This window comes from Tamandua tetradactyla, chromosome 1, assembly GCF_023851605.1.
Source record: "Tamandua tetradactyla isolate mTamTet1 chromosome 1, mTamTet1.pri, whole genome shotgun sequence".
Lineage (NCBI taxonomy): Eukaryota > Metazoa > Chordata > Mammalia > Pilosa > Myrmecophagidae > Tamandua > Tamandua tetradactyla.
The window spans coordinates 208,082,000-208,105,798 of record NC_135327.1 but is presented as its reverse complement, the minus strand read 5'-3'; the positions used below and the strand labels follow the sequence as shown (position 1 = coordinate 208,105,798).

The window sequence follows — 23,799 nt, the reverse complement described above, 5'->3', positions numbered from 1 at the left end:
TGGGTGGAGCTACATCTCCACAGAAACAACCTAATCAAAAAGATCTCACCCAACAATATTGGATCAGGATTAAAGAACAAGGCTTTTCTGGGGTACACTACAGTTTCAAACTGGGTATTTACATACTCACATACCTTGTCATCAAAAAGATATTTGATACTGTCTTTAAACCCCCTACAAAGCATAATTACTTTAAAAATAGTTTGTCAAACTAATAATTTCATTAAACACAGACTTACATTTTTCACCGTCTTAAAGATCTAATTGATATGATGCTCCTTTTTTCTATCGGAGGTTAAAAAAACTTTTTGTTTTCATAGTATCCTAAAATTATGAACATCCTTGAAAGCCTCAAGCTCTGGAAAATATGCAACAGTGGTTTAATTTTCTCCAAGTATAACTCCAGGAAACATCTCTATATCTTTCAAGGACATTTTCTCTTACTCTCTGAAATTTGGAATTTTGATCATATCCTATTACCATTATCCTAAAGCTACTTATATTTTAATAATTATTTGTTTGTTGCAGCTATTGTTGCAAAGGTATGATTGGAAAAAAATAATTTTAAATTGGGCATTTCTCTCAGAACAAACATGGTCTACTTCACAATATTTCATCTGTGCCCCTCATTTCTAATCTCCAGATCCAGTAGAAAGAATTCTAAATCAAGCCTACCCCTAACCATCCTTCTATACCGAACCCCTCCCCCATATATGTCTTACTTGCTTAGGCTCTAGGGGCAGGGGTAGGTGACATGGAAAGAATGAGGCTGGTTTTAAAAATTTTAAATGAAGGATTTAAGACCCCTAAGGTGGCCTTAGCGTTGATGAGAGTTCTTATGCCTTTCTTTTAATTGTTTCTAATTATTAGATATATTTCTTCTAAAGCTCCTAAAGCAATTGGAAAAGTCTTTGCCTTTCGCCCAAGGCATTTCTCTACTGCCTTCAGGAAATTCCAGGTGGTTGACTTCTTTCCAATGTTTAGGTTTCTTAACTGTCATTATAAAAACTGACACTTTGAACCCTGGTGCCTACATTGTTTTTTCCCCTCTGGGACTCCAGGAGTACTACTATATATGTGCTTATTTATCTTTAAGAAATCTGAATACAGCTCTTTTAAGAGTTTTGTTTGCCAATTTGGTATTATCATTTGGAGACAGGAAAATAAACACTGCACAAACAGACACAAATAGAAGATAATCACACACAAAAACCCACCCAGACACACAGAGATAGAAAATTTGCTAATTTGAACCCCACTTTTCCCGGTATGCTTGAATATTATAATTTCTCTTCAGCCTCTGTGTTCATCCATTGCTATAGGCTCTTGCCAATTGGCACTTGCCAATGAGGTAGAAATTTTGCCAGAGGCTCTGCTGCTGATTTAAGAAAGCATGAGTACACTGCTGTGTATGGGAGGGGGAGATCATTTCTATCTCAGGGTCTTTTAATTCTGATAAAGAGGGATACAGAGGAGGAGGAATAAGGGAGCTTCCTCTTTTCTTGATCTATTGGACCCTTGGTTACAGGGTGGAGGTGGCTGCTAATCTTTACAGGGAAAATTTTACATTTTTTCACCATTCATTGCTGAGAGAGACAAATAAAGGACTGAACATATATCTTCTTGTCTCATTTGTTCTCTTACTTGCCTAAAGTTACCCATTTCTTAGAATTTCAATAATCAATAACCAATTAGGAACACTTGAACAATACAAATGCAATAAGACAATGACTAACAAATTTAAAGAGATACTTAACACTACATATTTAAGTAACACATAAATTAATAACTATACTGAACACACTAATTAAAGTTTAAACAGGTATTCAACATTATACCTATGTAACAGACCAGTTAAATAGTTAAACAGGCATACTCAATTTCATTAAATTTCAATTAATTGTTGGACTGCTTACTTTCCAGGAGCATACTCCACAGACAAACTCAGGGTAGGGCTCTAAATCTTGTACTGAATAGTAGCCAGAAAACAGAAAGGTACAGAGATCAGAGCAAAGGGGAACATTCTGGAAGTGGGACTCAGGGCCTCAAGCCCTAGGTCTAGGAACTCAAAACTGCTGGACTAACTTCCTGATCTGCTTTTAACTTGATGACTCATTCACTCAGTCAGACATCTGGACCTGTAACTGGAAACTGTTTCTCTCTTTGAAGCTTTTTAAGATGCCAACAGTCTGGAGTACCAGCAGAGTAGAGAAAAATGCAGCTGTCAAGCCTCTAGACTAAAAGAGTCTAGCAGTTGCAAAAGACTTAAGTACTATATTTACCTGTCCCATCAGGGCTCCAAAAGATCAGGCATCCTGAACCCTTGCTTCTTAGGAATCTTTCTCCCTTCATAGTCACCAAATTAATACTGGACAAAAGCAGAGGGCTCTCTGCCTGGTGTACATAGCAGCCAATCCATGATACTGGGGTTTAAAAGAGAGTGAGTGTTCAATGCTACACATGAAGCAGGACAGCAGATGGCCTATTGGCCCCCAGATCTATCTCCCTGAGTTTAAGGAGTTCAGGGTATATATGGATTCAGACAAGGTGGGTAGGGTGGGTTTGTTATCATTACATTAGAAAGCATACACAGAGCTGAGACTAGTTTACAATGACCATTACAGTAGAAAATATAAACAGGATTAGAACTAGGCCAGAATAACCATTAGAATAGCAAGTACAAACAAGGGTGAAACTAGTTAAGTTTCAGTAGTTTCAGGTATTAACTTCTGTCAATTTTACAATATAGAAAAAAAACCCATCTATATGATGATTCAGTAATCATAATCATTTGTTAATTCTTAATTTCTTGGTTACAAAAAACATTTCACAAAACACAGCACCCATCCATGATAATAGATCTCATCAAACTAGGAATAGAAGGGAACTTTCTCAACACAACAAAGGTCATGTGGAAAAAACCTACAGCTAACAACAGATTTAATGGTGAGAGGCTGGATGCTTTGCCTACAAGACTGGGAACAAGAAAAGGATGTCCTTTCTTACCACTGTTATTCATCATCATACCGGAATGCTTAGCTAAAACAATAAGACAAGAAAAACAAGGGAAAATATGCAGTTGAAAAGAAATATGTCAGTTAAAAGAGACACTAAAGAGATGTCAACCCACTCCAATGCAAGTGTTGGTGTCCCAGTAAAAGCACAACTCACATAAGCACTGGATAGAATAATATTTACTCACGTAGAGAAGAGAGAGAGCAGGGCCATTTTCAGTTCAGTGAGTGGGTCCCTTCTGATGCTACAGTGGGACTACCTCATCCGTTCCCTGCTAGGAGCAGATATATTAATGGAGTTGGTCAGGTGTCACATGACATACACGATGAAGCAATTCAAAGCCCTTTGGCTTATCCCCACAGAGTTCTTATTTCATATGCCACTTTGGCTCGCCAGTGGCCTCATCAAATTGCAGGCTATTAGCCATAGCTTATGAGTCACTGAAGTTCAGTCTTTCATATGCCCCCAAAATGGGACATTTTCTAGTCCCAATGCAAGACTGGCATCTGTCGGTCCTTTGCTCTTGGGCTCCTTTGCTTTCAGCCTCTGTTCCTGTGGGGTTTCCTCACTTTGCTTCTCCAGGGTTGGCTTTCCATCTCTTGGCTTCCTTTGGCTCTCTTTGGGTCCTGTCTTGCTTAACATCTCAATGCTATACCTGCTGGGCTCCAAACATCTTCAAACATCACCATTCCCATGCATTCCACTGACTCAGGCCCAACAATACCCTGTCCAGGCCCTACAATACCCCATGTGTTTCCCGTTCATCTATTTCCTGAACACATTGCATCTGATAATGACACCAGTTCTGCAGCCCATCAAGGGGCATATGATGGACTTTCCATGCCTTATTACACCATGAAGTCATAGGGTGGGTAACTGAACATTTTGATGGACAACTAAAGGACAGGCTTATGTGGCTGTATGAGAAGACAAAGTAACTCCTCCCTGGATGACTTCATGGTGTAATAGGGCATGGAAAGTCCATCATATGCCCCTTGATGGGCTGCAGAACTGGTGTCATTATCAGATGCAATGTGTTCAGGAAATAGCTGAATGGGAAACACATGGGGTATTGTAGGGCCTGTGTGGAGAGCCGCCTCCCGGGTCTGGCCTAGTGGACACGCTGCGGCCTGCTCTAGAGTTCCCCCCGCCCATCGAGTGAGTCAAGATGGCGCCCGCATCCTGTTTCCGCGTATGACGTACGCGCCCACCAACCCTATCTTCCAATCACCTCTGTATACGTGGCACTAACCTATTGGGTTTGGGCACAGTATATAAGAGGTTACCCGGACAGGGTGGGTGGAGACGACCCATAGGGAGCCGTACCTGACGGCCGCATAGAGGTTGTTCCCCCGCGGGGTATTCTGTCCTGCGCGGAATTTGTAACAGAGCTTGCAAGCTTAGCTCCAGTAAAGGTCTGTGCTCACAACTGCAGCGTGTCTCGAACCCGTGTCTGTCACTTGAGTCGGTTTGTCTGCGTCTGTCTCTCTCTCTCCCTCCTGTTCCCTCCGCCGGCCGGGGATCAGAAGCTGAGCGAGACGGCGCCGGACAAGTGGTGGCCCGTACGGGGACCCTCCTCTCTCGACACCTCTTCTGCAAGGAGAGCCGTACTGTCTCTTCTTGAACTGAGAAGGACGTGCATCCTGAGCTTGCAGCGGACTTCCCGCGCCTGATCACCGCGAGAAGGTGAGTACTTCTTATTACGTGAGAGTTAAGGCCCGCGGGCTTTCAGGTAGCCCCGGGGACTCGGAAGAGCTCTCCGAGTGATTAAAGTACAGTGCCGACTGCAAACATGGGGCAGTTCGGAAGTTTACCTTTGTTAGCTCCCTTAAAGACCCTTTTAGCGGACGGCTCCTGTGAAAGTGAGCCGCCAACTTGTAAGCCGCCAGAGTCTGGCGCTAGTTCGGACGACTCTGACTCGGAGTCAGATAGTAATGACACCGAGGGTGCAGACGCGCCTCCGCTGATTGATTGGGAGAGGCCTCCTGCCCCGCCCACGCTGCCTTCCGCCCCGCCAGCGCCTGTTGCTACGCCCCTAAGAACGCGGCGGCTTCCGGTGGACGGTTTTGATAGTTCCGCCAAGGGCCCTTACCAAAAGCTCCCTCCAGTGGCCGCATCGAATAATTACATTAGCCCTGCCCGTTTCCCTGTGGGGAAGAGACATTCTAACCCAGATGGACGTTACCTTGACCAGTGGCTGCTCTCCAACTTCTAAGTGCTTGTTAAAAGGAATGGGATATGTCCCCGGCAAAGGCTTAGGAGCCTCATTGCAGGGGCGCGCAAGGCCTATACAAGCTGTCTCCAATTCTGACAGACGAGGCCTGGGTTTTTCCTAGGGGCCACTGAGGAGAGATTCCCACCCACACCTATAAAACTAAGGTGGAAAACTAAGACTCCAGTTTGGGTGCCTCAGTGGCCCTTATCACAGGAAAAACTCTCAGCATTACACACTCTAGTGTCAGATCAGCTAAAAAAGGGCCACATCATTCCCTCTACATCACCTTGGAACACCCCTATTTTTGTCATAAAGAAAAAATCAGGCAGATGGAGATTGTTACATGATTTAAGAGCCATTAATAATTGCATGGAGTCTATGGTAAAATTAAATACCTGCATGTGTCAGTAGACACATGTTCTCAGATATTATTTGCCTCTGCTGAGACAGGAGAAAAAGTCCACCAAGTCATTGCACACTGCCTTGCCCCTTGGGCAGCGTGGGGTAAGCCAAAAATATTAAAGACAGATAATGGACCTGCTTACACCAGTAGAACCTTCCAAAAATTTTGTGATAATATGGAAGTACAATTAAAACATGGCATCCCTTACAACCCTTAAGGACAAGGAGTCATTGAGAGAGCTCACAGGTCTCTCAAAGACTTACTAAAGAAACAGAAAGGGGGAATAGGTCACGGCCTGTCCCCAAAGGCTCAACTGTCTATAGCCTTGTTTACGTACAATTTTTTAAATGAAAATTCACAGGGAATGACACCTGCCCTTCAACACACCACTCCGAGTCCTCCACATAGAGGTCTAGTCCGTTGGAAGGATGTCCTGTCAGGACAATGGCAAGGCCCTGACCCAGTGCTCAGCTGGGCCAGAGGCTCTGTTTGTGTTTTTCCCCAGGAGCCAGGACGTCAACCAGTGTGGGTTCCGGAAAGACTGGTGAGAACCGTGACATCGCCCGAGGAGGCCAAGGAGCTGTTGCCCAAAAAACCAACAAGCCTTCAACCTGAACCATCAGATCAGGCCTCCAACTCTGCTGATGACGGCGGCGACTGACGAGATGGCAACGAAAACGCCGGTCACCCTTCGATTGTTTAGAAGGGGGACCAGTTTTAATACCCCCCACTCTCCCAACAGGTGGAATCAGACCTTAAAGTGCTTGGGAAGATCAAGTTAACCCCCGTTGCCTTCGACCTTTCCAAACTGGGCGAGACTGTACAAAGTCTGTGGAACCGAGTCACCTCTTGGTTCTCTTGGCCCAATTTGACTACTTGGATTCTCGTAGCGGTGGGACTATTAGTGGGATTAGTCACTGTTAAATGCTTGTTAGAACGCTTGTTCCAGACACAGCAGCAATTGCGTGTTACTACCATGTTGGCTATGTCACTCGCCCCTGGTGCTCCTGACAACGACCGCCCTGCTGCCCAGTCCCCCATTTCACCGTATGACCCATCCCGGCCACTCAGGGCGGGACGCTCGAAAGCAAGACCCGCTGCAAGGCCCATGGCTGTGTCCTGGGTATAAAAGGCGGCACCAGCAGTCATAATTTTGGTCGTAGGCTGATCTCTTAGGCGAAGTCGCAGTCCTGGCCAGACTAGACTCCAGCCATTGCACAGAGACACCTAGCGACACTCTCGATTCTGGTTGCCGCTCTCCTGCCCCCCCTCATAACCCAGTTGCGAGGCGAAGCACTGCAGGGAGAGTCACGTGGTTTCCAGCTCACGGGCTCTCCGGTCTCTATATGAGGTGGCATTCTGGTTGGTGCCTAGCAAGCCTAGTCCAGACTCCCCAAAGCACCAAAACATGTAGTGGGCCACTCAGGCCCACGGGAGCACACTCATCAATGGAGACACTGGGTCAAAATAAATAAAAAAAGGGGAGATGTGGAGAGCCGCCTCCCGGGTCTGGCCTAGTGGACACGCTGCGGCCTGCTCTAGAGTTCCCCCCGCCCATCGAGTGAGTCAAGATGGCGCCCGCATCCTGTTTCCGCGTATGACGTACGCGCCCACCAACCCTATCTTCCAATCACCTCTGTATACGTGGCACTAACCTATTGGGTTTGGGCACAGTATATAAGAGGTTACCCGGACAGGGTGGGTGGAGACGACCCATAGGGAGCCGTACCTGACGGCCGCATAGAGGTTGTTCCCCCGCGGGGTATTCTGTCCCGCGCGGAATTTGTAACAGAGCTTGCAAGCTTAGCTCCAGTAAAGGTCTGTGCTCACAACTGCAGCGTGTCTCGAACCCGTGTCTGTCACTTGAGTCGGTTTGTCTGCGTCTGTCTCTCTCTCCCTCCTGTTCCCTCCGCCGGCCGGGGATCAGAAGCTGAGCGAGACGGCGCCGGACAGGCCTGGACAGGGTATTGTGGGGCCTGAGTCAGTGGAATGCATGGGAATGGCGAGGCCAAACCCGCAGAATTGTGTCCCAGCCACAGTCAGGATCCAGTAAAATGAGAGGCCCTATGATCTACCTGCTCAGAAGATGCTGGCTTGAGGCTCAGAAGTCTGTCACTAGGACAGCTTTCATGTTGTTCTGAAGTCTTCTGTTGACAGTGACAGTTCATACGTGAAAGGCCAGTCCAGGATGGAGGTTGAACCCTCACACGCTGTCTTATCATGGGTCCAGGAGGTAGATGGTCAGGCATCTGCTGGCTGTGGAGGTAAGACACCTCAGCCTCTACATTCAGCTGACAAGCCTGGTCTGCTGTTGGTTCTGATGCCCTCACCAGCCAGCGGTGTGGGGAAAAAAGCTCATTAGGAACAGAATTGATATTTAGCCCTTTGGCTTATCCCCACAGAGTTCTTATTTCATATGCCACTTTGACTCGCCAGTGGCCTCATCAAATTGCAGGCTATTAGCCATAGCTTATGAGTCACTGAAGTTCAGTCTTTCATATGCCCCACTAAAATGGGACATTTTCTAGTCCCAATGCAATTCCCACTGCAGCAATTCCCATCAGGGATTGGGCACTAGTGCACATAGAAACACATCTCCACCAATAATACATTATATAGTGGGGCCACACAGTGAGGTGTGTGGGCAGCTTGTAGAAGAATCACACTGGTGGTGGCCTCAGACCCCAAACCGGAGGACATTATTTGTTTCCCCCTCTTCCCAATGCCAGTATCCTTTTAGCATCCAGTGACCCCAAAATCACAACACTCTGAAATCTTCCCACCCAACACTGCCCCTCCAGGCTTCCTTCTCTCCTGGGACACAGGCACTTCAGCAGAGATGATGGGATAAAAGGCCTGTGAGGCCCTGCGACCCACCCTGAGGCTCATAGGGGGCAAGGGAACAGCATTCCGATGGTCACTGCACTGCCAGGGTGCAGACTGCAGCAAGGCCTCCTGTTTGTTTGCGGGATTAGCAAAGAGCCCAGCAGAGCCACTGTTCTTTGGGTGAGTCTCAGAGCAGCGCAATGCAGCCCTCCTGGGTGTGGGCCGAGCTCAGTCGTCCCGAAAGGGGGAGGGTGCGCTTGGAGAGCTGCCATCAGGTGACATACACCCTTCCTGTGCCAGTTTCGCGGACGCAGCAACCTCGAGTAGGGGTGAGGTTGGTTACCATCTTTCCTCCCTGTCTTTCCACCTCCCCATTTCCCTGCAGCACTTTCTCCCTGCCCCTCCTTTTAGTCTTGGAGGCGGAGGCGCCTGCTGCTCTGAAGCCCAGTGCCCGCAGTGCGGGCCCACAGGGCATTCGGTCATTTGGCCACTGCCACCAGGGTCGTCCCTGCCTCCTGCAGTCATTGCTCAAGTGAATGCTGCCAGGGTCCCACAGCTGCAGGACGACGTGGGTGGGGGGCTGGGCCACCCCACCTTCCCTACAGCTGCCACTACTGTCTCTGCAGAGGCCATGCTCTGGGCTTTGAAGGTGGGTGGGGGTGTAATCCGACACTCTCAAGGCTTTAACCAGATTTCCTCCATTATGGTGGAAGCAAAGGAACCAAGTCTCAAAAAAAAGACCTTTTTTAAGGTCTCTCGGCAATGAGATCCCAAAAAGCCTACATTCTTTTCTTCTTCTTTCTTCCTTTCTCCAGTTTCAACAGCCGCAGGAATGTCTAGGTGTCTGTTGGTGCCAACGACCTGCTTGTGGATAGATACTTAGCTCCTGAGTCACCCTCAGGCTTGGTCTGGTGCCATTGTTGGCAGGCCATAAGCAGTGGCTGCAGAATTGCTCCCCAGTCTTCCTGGAACCCATCTGTTAGATCTCTAATCTTGCCCACTCAGCTCTGCAGGGGAGTTGGGGTGGGAGCAGGGGCTAAAGAGAATGATCAATGCCTCTCACCCCCCCCACCTCCCCCACTCCCGCCTTTGGAACCTCAAAGCTTATAGAAAGCAATCTACTAGCATTCTCCAAGAAAGCCTTGTGGCCTCTGCTATCACCCCTAGCTGACACTTCCGGCATTTGGGGCCTGCAACTAGCCAAACCTAGTGAAATTCCAGTACCCTGTCCAGGGCCCACCTCTGGAGTTTGTGGCCCTCTAGACAATGTGGTATCTACAGAATACTTGCCTCCCTGTAGCCACAGGAAGGCCATCATCTCAATCTGTCACCCTGTGGGCAGCTGGTAACCTAGTGGAACACTGGGTTCCTTAAGTCACCACCATGCCATGGCCTTAATTGGAGATGTTCACTGCAGCAGACTGCCAGCCAGAAGAGACACCAAGGAGATGTCAACCCACTCCAGTACAAGATTGTGGCCAGATACTAAAAATGGGAGTCACATAGGCACTGGAATGAACAACATGTACTCAGAGAAGAGACAGAGTAAGGTCATTTTCAGCCAGCAGGTAGCCAGAGTCCAGCTGTCATATGACGCACATGTGTAACTAAGGATTTGCTGTGCACCTGGAACAGGGGAGGATTACCTTATAAGGAAGAATCTGAGCTGAGTATAAGCTCACTGTCTAGTCTCTGAAAAAGGGAATGTTCCAGGCTCAAGGCTCTTATTGGGCCAGCTAGGGAGGGGCAGCTGTTTGCACAATGACTGCTTCCCCAACAAAATAGGACTATCTTTATTTCATGATATCTTATGTAAATAAGTACGAAAAAAAATCTACAAAAATATCTCCTGTGATTAATAAGTGAGTATAGCAAGATCACAGTATACAAGATAAATATACAAGTCAATAACCTTCTTATGTGTCAGCCATGTGCAAATTTTCAATCAGAATTTGAAATTTAAAAACTATACTGCTTAAAACAATAACATCAAAAGTGAAGTACTTGGGGACAGTGCAATGGTGGTTCAGTGTCAGAATTCTCCCCTGTCATGTTGGAGATCCTGATTCAATTTCTGGTGCCTGCAAAAAAAAAAAAAACTTAAAAAAAAAAAGTGAAGTGCTCGGCGGTGCAATGGTGACTCAGTGGCAGAATTCTTGCCTGCCATGTTGGAGACCCAGGTTCAATTCTTGGAACCCATGCCAATAAAAAGAAAAAAAAAGTGAAGTGCTTAGGTATAAGTAAGAAAATACATACAAGATATGTATGCAGCAAAGTATAAAATACAAATGAAAGAAGATCTAATAAATGAAGCAATAATCCACATTCTGGATGGTAAAACCCCATGTTGTTAAGATATTTTGTCTTGATAATTTGATCTATAGACAAAACATAATCCCAATTTAAATCCCAGCAAGCTGTTTTATATACATGGAAAACTATTCTAAACTTTATACAGAAAGGCAAAAGACAGAATAGCTAATGAAAGATTAAAGAGGAAAGAAGTTGGCAAACTTGTGCTGTTAGATTTCAAGACTTACTATAAAGCTATAGTAATCAAGACAAGATGGGGAAAGATTAGATGTCCTGACCCGCAGGACAGTCAACAGGGTCCGCCACCTGCTGAGGGAAGAATGGCTATGGGACAGAGAGACACAAGAAGGACAGCAAGACAGGATTCTGATCAAGCTGCAAATTTTATTAACCAAGCCAGGTGTATATATACCGGCTTGGGGAGGGAGTAGGGTATATAGGGCATTATGATAGGAGGGAGTTCGCGCCGGCGGGGAGGACTGGTTAGATAATTGGCGGGGAATTCGCGCCGGCGGGAAGGTCCCGGCGGGAACCTATTTCCATGAAGAACCTTGTTGTACTATATAGATGCCATTGCATTAGCCGGGGTGGCCATGTTGGCTCAATCGCTATCTTAGGTTAGCCTCTGGTCCCCAACATCTCCTCCCTTTGTTTTTCAAAAGGACGTAGGAAGGATGCTGATTAAGCATTCTTTTGGCATTAACCTTTGCTGGGGGAAGTAGAGGCCTCATTCCCCAAGTTGTTTGTGGCTCTGTTTTTCTGGGGAGGGGAATTTTTGCAGAGCGAACCCCTATGCAAATGAGGCATACTTCTCAAGGAGCTTGAAAACGGCCTTTGATTGTTCTGGCCCTCCTTTGCAGTGCTTTGCCTTGCACCCAGCGGTACCAATCATAGCATAAGCTAGAAGCATACTTTCGAGTGGTATGCTGCTCCCGTAGGAGGGGGGCGTTTACAGAGGGTAGATGTTTTCTTGGCCTTCCAGGGTTACGCCCTGGTCCTGGAGATGGAGCCTTTGGTAATGCACCTGAATGGGCCTCCCTAGGGCTGAATTAACTTGATCCTTTACAAGCTGAAGTATTTTCCTTATAACAGCAGGTGCAATAGATATTATAAGGAGTAGGGTTATTAGAGGGCCTAATATAGGGAGGAGGTAAGGCAGTAGTCCATTAAATGTGCTCCATAGAGGAGATTCAGCCAGTTCTTGTCTTCTTTTTTCCAATTCTTCCTGCAGCTTCTTAATTTTGTCTCTGATGATGCCGGATTTATTTGTATAGAAGCAGCAGCATTCCTGTAAAGCCAAACATATTCCCCCCTTTTCCGCGGTTAATAAATCTAGCCCTCTACGATTTTGTAGGACTACCTCGGCAAGAGAGTCTAGCTTGTCTTGAACGTCCTGAATGGTACTTGATAAAGCTTGCACCTCCTCAATTAATTGTTTGGATAATTTAGTATATTGTGTGACAGAAACCCCTATACCAGCAGATCCCGTACCTAAAGCTCCAAGAATACCCATCGTAGCCAGGAGGGGGAGCATTTGCACGGCCCTTTTTTGGCGGCCAGCAATAAGGTCTAATCTAGGAATAGGTACTGGCTCCTCCCCTCTGATGATATCGATATTAGGAAGGAGTATACTTAGGACACATAATCCAGTCCAATTTTATGGGAGTGCAGTATAAGCAAGGCTACCGCCACATATGAATACAGTGCCGTTAGTGGGACAGAGGGGATTAGAGATAGCGATTGTTTCCTGGCAATCAATAGGGAGCACACCGAGATCTATCTCATTACTATCATTAGTGGATGGCGAGGAGAAGCAAAGAGTGTTGTTTTCGAACTCAATCAGCACTCGGAAAGGTATGGAGATACTGCAAGAACTAGAAAAGTTGCTATAGGTATTATTGCATGGTGGCAAGGCAAGGGGCAGGGGGCCTCCCATCCGTAGGCAAAGCCAGCAATCAGATGCCAATTCTGGTTTGGACATATTGAGTAATCTCCAAGTGGCAGTTAAAATATCATATGTTTGGGGGTCTAGATCTATATTTTGGATTTTTATTTTTGCTAGCGGGTGATAATGGAACTGAGGATATAAATGATCAATTATTGCTTGTAATTGTTTTTTAGCTACAAGCTCTCTAGCTTGATCTTGGGGTCCCCCTCCATCTGACATGTGTATTGGGGGTATAGGTGACCAGCACACCTCCTTCCCTATTGCGGCATCATTTCCGCCACAGTTACTGAGTTGGAGCTTAGAGTTGCTTATTCCTTCAGGCGGCTTAAACATTAAATCTGTACGAGATAATTTTGTAAAATAGTAAGTTTTGTTATTACTTTCGTTTATGCACTGTGAATACGCCATATAGCATTGGGTATGAAGAGAGGAATATATTTGGGTGCAAGCACACTTTGGCAATACCCCATTAATGGGGGATGCTAGATTAGGGAGCTTTAAACAGACCCATCTTTGATTTTTTCCTACCTCAGAGACGTGACCATGTAATAGGTAGGCTATCTTCTCCCCACAACTTTGCTGCAATGAGTATGTTCCCGTCAAGGGGGTGTTGTTAATTGTTTCTTTACAATCGCACGCAGTATTATGGATTTTGTTCACCAGTTTTTGGATGGCTTATGGGTCATCCATGCCACCAAAAGTATATTTTAGGAGCAAGCATAAGATGACAAGTCTAGAGGGAGATATTAATAAAGCCATTCTAATAAAGGCTATCTATTCCCTTGATTAAGGGAGAAAAACTAGCAGGGTAATGCACCCTATCACGCATAGAAATGTTATGGCGAACAAAATTCTCTCTAATAGATTCCAGTCTTTTGGGGCAATTTGTGTTAATATTGCTGCCCACACTAGGGCTAGAAGACAAATTAGTAAGAGCCAGTAATTCATGAGGTGTTAGTGATGGGGTAAACCTGTGAGTAGGAATTCTTCTGGCTTCCGGTCGCGTGTGGGTTGGTTGTCTCCGGGTAGGTTATAGCAGGATTTGTTGAAGCACTGAAAGAGAGAAGAAAAACATTTTTCTCAGGGAGAGACTTCCACCCTGGAGAGATTATTATTAGAAGGACGGGGGAAAGGAATCTCAGAGGTGAGTTTCGATAGTGGAGAATCGATATGTTTTATCAGTCTTTCTGGGAGCCAGCGAGGGCCTTCCTTTTCTTGATCATATATGCAAGCAGAGCCTCGTCCCCAAATTATTATGGGGTCAGGCCCGTTCCATCTCGATGTTAAGGGGTCACGCCACATAACAGTGGCCTGATTTGTAGAGGTTTCTGAATGCCAATGTCGATCGGCTGTGGAACGCCCATTGGTGTCAACTGATAGAAAATTAAGAACGAAAAGCGCATGGTGAAGGAGGTCACGAGGGCGCTGCTTCATTAAGGAGAGGGTGCTATTTTTTAGGCGCCCTAGGGTATTTTTCAGGGTGCGATGTACTCGCTCAATTATTCCCTGTCCCTGAGGATTATAAGGGATTCCTGTAACATGTTTAATATTAAGTTGTAGGCAAAAGTTTTGGAAGTTTTTTCCCGTATAGCCAGGCCCATTATCTGTTTTGATGGTTTTTGGCTGACCTAAAACGGAAAAACAATATAGTAGATGGGATTGAACATCCTTTGAGGCTTCTCCAGTATGGAGACTGGCCACAATGAACCCACTGAAGGTATCTATACTAGCATGCACATATTTTAACTTGCCAAACTCTGGTAAGTGCATGGCATCCATTTGCCACAGTTCATTAGGGATTAGTCCTCTGGGGTTAACTCCCAAGTGTGGGACCGGCAATTCAGTGACACAGTTTTTGCAGGCCTTAACTATGGATCTTGCCTGTTCCCTAGAGAGGTGATATTTGTGACGAAGGGTGGTTGCATTTAAATGGTGTTGAGCATGGGCTTTTGTGGCTGCTTCGAGTGGGTTGAGGACGGCCAAATGAACTGAGTGAGTGGCTGCATCTGCTAGGGCATTTCCCTCGGTAAGTGGGCTAGGCAGGTTCGAGTGTGCTCTGAGGTGTCCTATGTAGAAAGGAAGGTGGCGCTGGTGGATAAGCCTTTGTAATGTTGAGAATAACTGAGTAGTGCTGGTGGAGGGTTTGATAAAAGGTGTTGTTTCCAAGAGGGGGATGGACTGTGCGATGTAGGCACTATCAGTGTATAGATTAAACGGTTGGGTCTGGAGTGTTTGAAAGATGTGTAAGACTACATAAAGTTCAACGAGTTGAGCCGATGTAAAAGGGGATGGAAGGGGGGGGTGGCCCTGCCCTGAATTACATAGGCGGCGGTGCCATTGGCAGAGCCATCGGTGAAAACTGTGAGCGCTGGGGTAATAGGTGTTTGTGATGTGACCTGAGGGAAGACAAACTGATGAGTTTTAGCAAACTGGATTATAGGGTCACTTGGATAATGATTTTCCAAATTGCCTGAGAAGGAAACGAGAGCGATGGCCCATTCGTCATTTGTTTGAGATAACCATTGTATTTGTTCTAGCGTATATGGGAGAATGATGGTATCAGGGTCCCTTCCGAATAACTGGAGGCTCGTTCGTCGGCCTTTTATTAGGAGGGAGACAGTTAAAGATGGATAGGGGAAGAGAACTTTACTCGGTGTGGAGGGAAGGTGTACCCAGTATAAAGGTGAGCCTTTATTTGTGGGAGACTTTGGATTAAGTTGCCAAAAAACCCCTGTGGGTGCACGAGGCATGGGAAGAACGATAAAATATATTGGTTGGTCATAATGTATTTGATAACAGGTTTGATGTTGGATAGCCGATTCTACAATGGTTAGTGCTCGAGCGGCCTCCTTTGTTAAAATTCGAGGGGAGGAAGGACTGGGGTCACCTTTCAGTAAGTCTATAAGGGGTGCAAGTTCCTCAGTTGTTAATTTTAAATAAGGACGGAGCCACTGGATGTCACCCAAGAGTTTTTGAAAGTCATTTAGGGTTGTTAAGTGATTGGTTTGTAGATGGATTCTTGGCGTTAGGACTCGCTCCTGGTGGAGTTCAAAACCTAAATACGAGAATGGATTTGAAACTTGTATTTTGTCTGGGGCTATTGAGAGGCCCATTGCTTTCAGACGTTTTAAGAGCGTTAGAAAGCAGGTATGTAAGTCAGTAATTGTTTGGCTGGCAATTAAAATATCGTCCATGTAATGGAGGATATAATTGCATGGCCACTGAACTCTAACGGGACGGATGGCATCAGAAACAAATTTTTGGCACAGTGTTGGGCTGTTAGCCATGCCTTGTGGAAGAACTTTCTATTGGAAGCGAGGCATGGGGGCTTGAAAATTAGTTTGAGGGACGCTAAAAGCAAAGTACTGTCTGTCCTCCGGATGGAGGGGTATAGAAAAGAAACAGTCTTTAAGGTCAATAATTATTTTATGCCAATTTGCAGGGATAGCAACTGGCGAGGGAAGGCCAGGCTGAAGCGCCCCCATGGGGACCATTACTTTATTGATGGCGCGTAAGTCTTGTATTAGTCGCCATTTGCCAGATTTTTTCTTAACAACGAAAATCGGAGTGTTCCAGGGCGAGTGGGTAGGTTCAATATGCCCGGCATGAAGTTGTTCCTGTACTAACTGTATGGCTGCCAGGGTTTTATCTAAAGTTAATGGCCATTGATCAACCCACACAGGATTTGTGGTTTTCCACGAAATTTTAGTTGCGTGGGGAACAGGAATGTCAATGACCATTAGGGTAAATTTGGATTATAACCAAGTCCTGTCCAGTCGCTTTGCGGGAATGTCATTATGGGTTGTTTTATGCCCTGGTTATTTTTCCCTAAACCTTGCCCAGGGAGATGCTGCATGTTCAGCATTTGTGCAGTGACAGCATCATTTGGACTATGCATGATAATTCTCATTTGGCTTAAAATGTCCCGGCCCCACAAGTTTACCGGTAGATCAGGTACGATATACGGTAAGACATCTCCTGTGTTGCCCTCCTCATCTTCCCATTTTAATAACTGAGCACTCACGAGGGGTTCATTTTGGCCACCTATGCCTTCGATTATAGTATGAGTGGAAGTGAGGGGCCAAGCCTTAGGCCAGTGTTTTGAGGAGATGACAGTAGCGTCAGCCCCAGTATCAATAAGACCTGTAAAGGGTTTTCCGTTAAGTCTTAAACATAAGGTTGGTTTCTCTTTAGTAATAGGTTGGGCCCAATAAGCATTTGATGACCCAAAGCTGTTTTTTGAGCAATAGGGCTTTTTAAAGTTAGTATTGATATGTTGAAGGGGGAGCAAAATGAGTTGTGCCACCCTATCGCCAGTATGGATGGGAGCGAGGTCATAGTTAGTGGCAGCAATAATTTGAATTTCCCCTGTATAATCATTACCAATTATTCCCGGGGTGATTTGGAGGCCTTGCAAGGCGGCGCTAGCCCTTCCTAGTACCAGACCAAAGGTGTTAGGAGGCAATGGCCCATAGACTCCCGTAGGAATAAGTAAAGGCGATGTTTCTGGGGTTAGTATTGAGTCGGAGGAGGCACAGAGGTCCAACCCCGCACTCCCTGCTGTGGCCCTCCAGAGTTCTGAGACACGGAGGCGTGCTGAATGGTTGGTAGCGCCGGAACTGAAGGGAGGGGTTGCTGCTGGGGGACAAACCGTACTGCCCCAGTGTTTGTCCTCTGAGGGGCCTGGGGCTGGCCCCGATAGGAGTTTCCCTGCTGCCTAGGCATTAAAGGCTGACCCGTGATGTCAGTTTTAGAGTGACAATCAGAGGACCAGTGAAACCCCTTTTTGCACCGAGGACAGATGGTGCGAGGGGGAGGTCTTGGATTGGGGAAATTAGATACCGGCAGATGCGTGGGAGAATTATTTGTGCGTAGGGGACAATTTTTTGAATAATGACCTGATTCGTTACAATTAAAACAGATGAGGCCATTGTTTTGAGGACAATTTTGTAAGGCAGCTAATATTGCCTGAGTATTAGGATTTATCCCATTACAAAGTTTAATATAATTGGAGACGTCAGTGGTACGAAAGGGGCGGATTGCCGCCTGACAGGTGGTGTTAGCATTTTCATAAGCGAGATGCTTGATAAAATCGCTTTCGCTTTCCTGATCACCCAGAATGCACTGGGCTGCGGTCTGTAGCCGACTGAGGAAGTCAGTATATGGCTCATTGGGGCCCTGAACTATTTTTGATAAAGAGGAGGTGAGAGCCCCCTTTTGGGGAAGCAGCCTCCATGCTTTAATGGCAGCAGACTGCACCTGGAGACCAAGTCCTCGGGGGTATTGTGCCTGGGTAGAATTAAGATGATAAGGACTTGACCCCAGAAGCTTTTTTAATGACCAAGATTTTGTGCTGTCTTTTAAAATGCTGCTTTCAGCGTATTTTTTACACTGTTCTTCATAATCTGATTTCCATAACAGGAAATCGCCACCTGATAGGGTGGCTCTGGCGAGCTGTGACCAATCATTTGGAGTGAGTTCCCTTTCGCTAATACTATCTAGCAAAGCCAGGGTGAAAGGGGCAGTTGCTCCATAATCATGCACGGCCTTTTTTAGTTCCTTTAAATATTTTAGATTAATCCTTTTGTACTTATTGGGTCAGGGTATTTCCTCCCGCTCGCGGCTACACTCGTGGCTATATTCCGATTTTATTTCGTCCTCATCATTAGCCCTCTCGCTTCCTTCCCTTTCTTCCTCACTGCTTTCTTGTTCAGACTGAGGCTCGGGAGTTTCTGACTTTGCCTTTTGCTGGCTATGGAGGACCGGAAAAACGTAGCGAGCACAGCGGGGGTTAGAGGGCTTATTTTGGTTAGTCATTAGAGAGAGAGAGGAGAGCACCTGACTGGTGGTTTGCAGGGAGTTAAGGAGGGGATTACTTTGCAGTTGTTGTCGGTTAACCCTGGCCTGTTCCTGGGCAAGGAGTTCACTAAAGGCATGGGCACTGTTTCTGAGCGTAATGGCCGCTTCCTCTAAGGCTGTATATTGTGGAAACCGGGGCATTATAGGATGGTAATGGTGAGGAGGTTGTGGTGCACAAGGCACATGGGGGGGGGGTCGAAAGGCCGGGAGATTATCAAAACCTGAGAGGGGTTTTTCGGCACAAGGAGTTTTATTTTCTTGGAGGTCAGTGTCATTTGGTATATCTATAGCGACAGAATTACATTCTGAGTGAGGTCTGGAGAGGGGGCGTGCATTTTTTAAGGCATTTTCTCCCTCTGTATAAAACTTTAGTATTTCAGGGTCTGAATTTTTTAAAGCGTTTTCTCCTTCCTTACAAAGCTCCAGTATTTCAGGGTCTGAAGGGGAAATTTTTATGGCCTCATTGATTAAGTTCCAATAATTGAAAGCTGTAACTGGTACATTTTCCGGCCCAAAAGTTTTATAATAGTCCTGTAAACAATCTCCTACTCTTGACCAGCATTTTTGGTTTATGGTCCCGTCAGCAGGGAACCACAGGCAGGTTTGATAAACAAACTGAAAGAAATTTCTAAGGTCCTTTTTCTTAACTCTCGCTCCTCGCGTCTTGAGGGTTTCTTTTAATTGTCTCACGTAAAGCTCATGTGTACTAAATTCCTGTCCCATAGTGAATTTTTTTAATGAAAATGAAAGTGACTTACTGCGTGATCCTTCGTTCTTCTCTTTGTTCGTCTGTCGGCGCGAGGCAGTGTCGCCGGGGCTGCATACACAGGCGAGTTACTTCTGTGGCAGACCGGGGTTATGGGAGGGCCCTCCTCATTTTTCGGCGCGCAACGCTTCTATCTCTCAGCTAGTGGTCGAGGCCCACGTCGGGCGCCAAATGTCCTGACCCGCAGGACAGTCAACAGGGTCCGCCACCTGCTGAGGGAAGAATGGCTATGGGACAGAGAGACGCAAGAAGGACAGCAAGACAGGATTCTGATCAAGCTGCAAATTTTATTAACCAAGCCAGGTGTATATATACCGGCTTGGGGAGGGAGTAGGGTATATAGGGCATTATGATAGGAGGGAGTTCGCGCCGGCGGGGAGGACTGGTTAGATAATTGGCGGGGAATTCGCGCCGGCGGGAAGGTCCCGGCGGGAACCTATTTCCATGAAGAACCTTGTTGTACTATATAGATGCCATTGCATTAGCCGGGGTGGCCATGTTGGCTCAATCGCTATCTTAGGTTAGCCTCTGGTCCCCAACAATTAGACACATAGATCAATGGAATAGAATAGACAGCCTAGAAATAGAACCCATATAAATACAATCAACTGACCTTGACAAAGGTACAAAAGCTAATTAATGGAAAAAGAATAGTCTTTTCCAGAAATGATGCTGGAATAATCGGATATATATATATATGTAAATAAACAAGCCTACACAAAAACCTTGCCGTTTTCACCAAAAAAAAGCTATTCAAAATGGATCATGTACTTAAATATAAAATGCAAAACTATAAACTGTTAGAAGAATGCATAGAAGAAAAATATATGTGACGTTGGGTTTGGTGATGAGTTTTTAGGAAAGATTGAAATTATACAAAACACTTTCTCAGATCATGAAGGAATGAAGTTGGAAATCAATAATATGAATAGTGCCAGAAAATTCACGAATATGTGGGGGCTCAACAACACACTCTTAAACAACCACTGGGTCAAGGAAGAAATTACAAGAGAAATCAGTAAGTATCTCGAGTCAAATACAAATGAAAACACAACATATCAAAACTTATGGGATGCAGCAAAGGCAGTGCTAAGAGGGAAATTTATTGCCCTAAAAGCCTATATGAAAAAAGAAGAAAGGGCAAAAATTGAGGAATTAACTGTCCACTTGGAAAAACTAGAGAAAGAACAGCAAACTAACCCTAAAGCAAGCAAAAGGAAAGAAATAAGAAAGATTAGAGCAGAGATAAATGAAATTGAGAACATGAAAACAATTGAGAAAATCAATAAAACCAGAAGCTGGTTCTATGAGAAAATCAATAAGATTGATGAACCCTTAGCAAGATTTACAAAAAGAAGAAGATAGGGGATGCAAATAAATAAGATCAGAAATGGAAGAGGAGATATAACCACTGACCCCACAGAAATAAAGGAAGTAATGATAGGATACTATGAACAACTTTATGCTAATAAATACAACAATGTAGAGGAAATGGACAACTTCCTAGATAGGCATGAACAACCAACTTTGACTCAAGAAGAAATAGATGACCTCAATAAACCAATCACAAGTAAAGAAATTGAATCAGTCATTATAAAGATCCCCAAAGAAGAAAAGTCCAGGACCAGACGGTTTCACATGTGAATTCTACCAAACATTCCAGAAAGAATTGGTACTGATCCTGCTCAAACTCTTCCAAAAAATTGAATAGGAGGGAAAGCTACCTAATTCATTCTATGAAGCCAACATCACCCTCATACCAAAGCCAAAGATATTACAAAAAAAGAAAACTAGAGACTAATCTCTCTAATGAATAAGGATCCAAAAATCCTCAACAAAATACTAGCAAATCAAATCCAGCAACACATTAAAAGAATTATACATCATGACCAAGTACAATTCATCCCAGTTATGCAAGGATGGTTCAACATAAGAAAACAAATTAATGTAATACACCATATCAACAAAACAAAGCAGAAAAACCACATCATCATCTCGATTGATGCAGAAAAGGCATTTGACAAGATTCAACATCCTTTCCTGTTGAAAACACTTCAAAAGATAGGAATACAAGGGAACTTCCTTAAAATGATAGGGGGAATATATGAAAAGCCCACAGCTAATATCATCTTCAATGGGGAAAAATTGAAAACTTTCCCCCTAAGATCAGGAACAAGACAAGGATATCCATTATCACCACTATTATTCAACATCGTGTTGGAGGTTCTAGCCAGAGCAATTAGACAAGAAAAAGAAGTACAAGGCAACAAAATTGGAAAGGAAGAAGTAAACCTATCACTGTTTGCAGACAATATGATATTATACGTCGAAAACCCTGAAAAATCCACAACGAAACTGCTAGAGCTAATAAATGAGTACAGCAAAGTGGCAGGGTACAAGTTCAACACTCAAAAATTGGTAGTGTTTCCATATACTAGTAATGAACAATCTGAGAGGGAAACCAAGAAACAAATTCCATTTACAACTGCAACCAAAAGAATAAAATATTTAGGAATAAATTTAACTAAAGAGACAAAAGACCTATACAAAGAAAACTACAAGAAATTGTTAAAATAAATCACAGAAGACCTAAATAGATGGAAGGGCATACCGTGTTCATGGATTGGAAGACCAAATATAGTTAAGATGTCAGTTCTACCTAAATTGATTTACAGATTCAATGCAATACCAATCAAAATCCCAACAACTTACTTTTCAGAAATAGAAAAACCAATCAGCAAATTTATCTGGAAGGGAAGGGTGCCCTGAATAGCTAAAAGTATCCTGAGGGAAAAAAATGAAGTCAGAGGTCTCATGCTATCTGACTTTAAGGCATATTATGAAGCTGCATTGGTCAAAACAGCATGGTACTGGCATAAAGATAGATATATTGACCAATGGACTTGAATAGAGTGTTCAGATATAGACCCTCTCATCTATGGACAATTGACCTTTGATAAGGCAGTCAAGCCAACTCCCCAGGGACAGAACAGTCTCTTCAATAAATGGTGCCTAGAGAACTGGATGTCCATATGCAAAAGAATGAAAGAGGACCCATATCTCACACCCTATACAAAAGTTAACTCAAAATGGATCAAAGACCTAAATATTAGGTCTAAGGCCATAAAACGGTTGGAGGAAAATGTAAGGAAATATCTTATAAATCTTATACTTGGAGGTAATTTCATAGACCTTGCACCCAAAGCAAGAGCACCAAATAAATAAATAAATAATAAATGTGAACTCCTCAAAATTAAACACTTTTGTGCATCAAAGAATTTCATCAAGAAAATAAAAAGACAGCCTACACAATGAGAGACAATATTTGGAAATGACATATTAGATAAAAGTCTAGTATCCAGAATTTATAAAGAGATTGTTCAACTCAACAACAAAAAGACAGCCAACCCCATTATAAAATGGGAAAAAGACTTGAACAGACACTTCTCAGAAGAGGAAATACAAATGGCCAAAAGGCACATGAAGAGATGCTCAACTTCCCTGCCTGTTAGAGAAATGCAAATCTAAACCACAATGAGATATCTTCTCATACCCACCAGAATGGCCATGATCAATAAAACAGAAAATGACAAGTGCTGGGGAGGATGTGGAGAAAGAGACACACTTATTCACTGTTGGTGGGAATGTCAAATGGTGCAACCTCTGTGGAAGGCAGTTTGATGGTTCCTCAAAAAGCTGAATATAGAATTGCCATATGACCCGGCAATACCATTGATAAGTATCTACTCAAAGGACATAAGGACAAAGACACAAACGGACACTTGCACACCAGTGATTATAGTAGCATTATTTACAGTTGCAAAGAGATGGAAATAGCCAAAATGTCCATCAACACATGAGTGGCTAAACAAACTGTGATATATACATATGCGGGAATATTATGCAGGTTTAAGACAGAATAAAGTTATGAAGTATGTAACAACATCGATGGACCCTGAGAACATTATGCTGAGTGAGATTAGCCAAAAACAAAAGGACATATACTGTATGGTCTCACTGATATGAACTGACATTAGTGAATAAACTTGGAATATTTCATTGGTAACTGAGACCACCAGGAGATAGAAAAAGGGTAAGATATTGGGTAATTGGAGCTGAAGGGATACAGATTGTGCAACAAGACTGAATATAAAAACTCAGAAATGGACAGCACAATACTACTTAACTGCACTATGTTATGTTAAAACACTTAATGAAAGCTGTATGTGAGAATGATAGAGGGAGGAGGTCTGGGGGTATAAATGAAATCAGAGAGAAAGATAGACGTTAAAGATTGAGATGGTATAATCTAGGAATGCCTAGAGTGTATAATAATAGTGACTAAATGTACAAACTTTGAAAATGTTTGTATATGAGGAAAGACAAAGGAATGTCATTATTGCAGGGTGCTGAAAATAGATGGTAAATAATATTTTAAAATTTCACCTTATGTG

The 23,799-nt window shown here is 44.4% G+C and overlaps 1 protein-coding gene across 1 annotated transcript in view; it reads right to left on the bottom strand.

Moving 5' to 3' along the window:
• LOC143675690 (isopentenyl-diphosphate delta-isomerase 2-like) overlaps window positions 1-3,329 on the bottom strand; it is a 27,071-nt gene extending 23,742 nt beyond the window's left edge. The window contains exon 1 of the mRNA XM_077151755.1: window positions 3,203-3,329. Coding sequence (XP_077007870.1) covers window positions 3,203-3,228 — 26 coding nt within the window. The 5' untranslated portion in view covers window positions 3,229-3,329. The remainder of the gene's footprint in view (window positions 1-3,202) is intronic.
• Window positions 3,330-23,799: the final 20,470 nt, after the last annotated feature.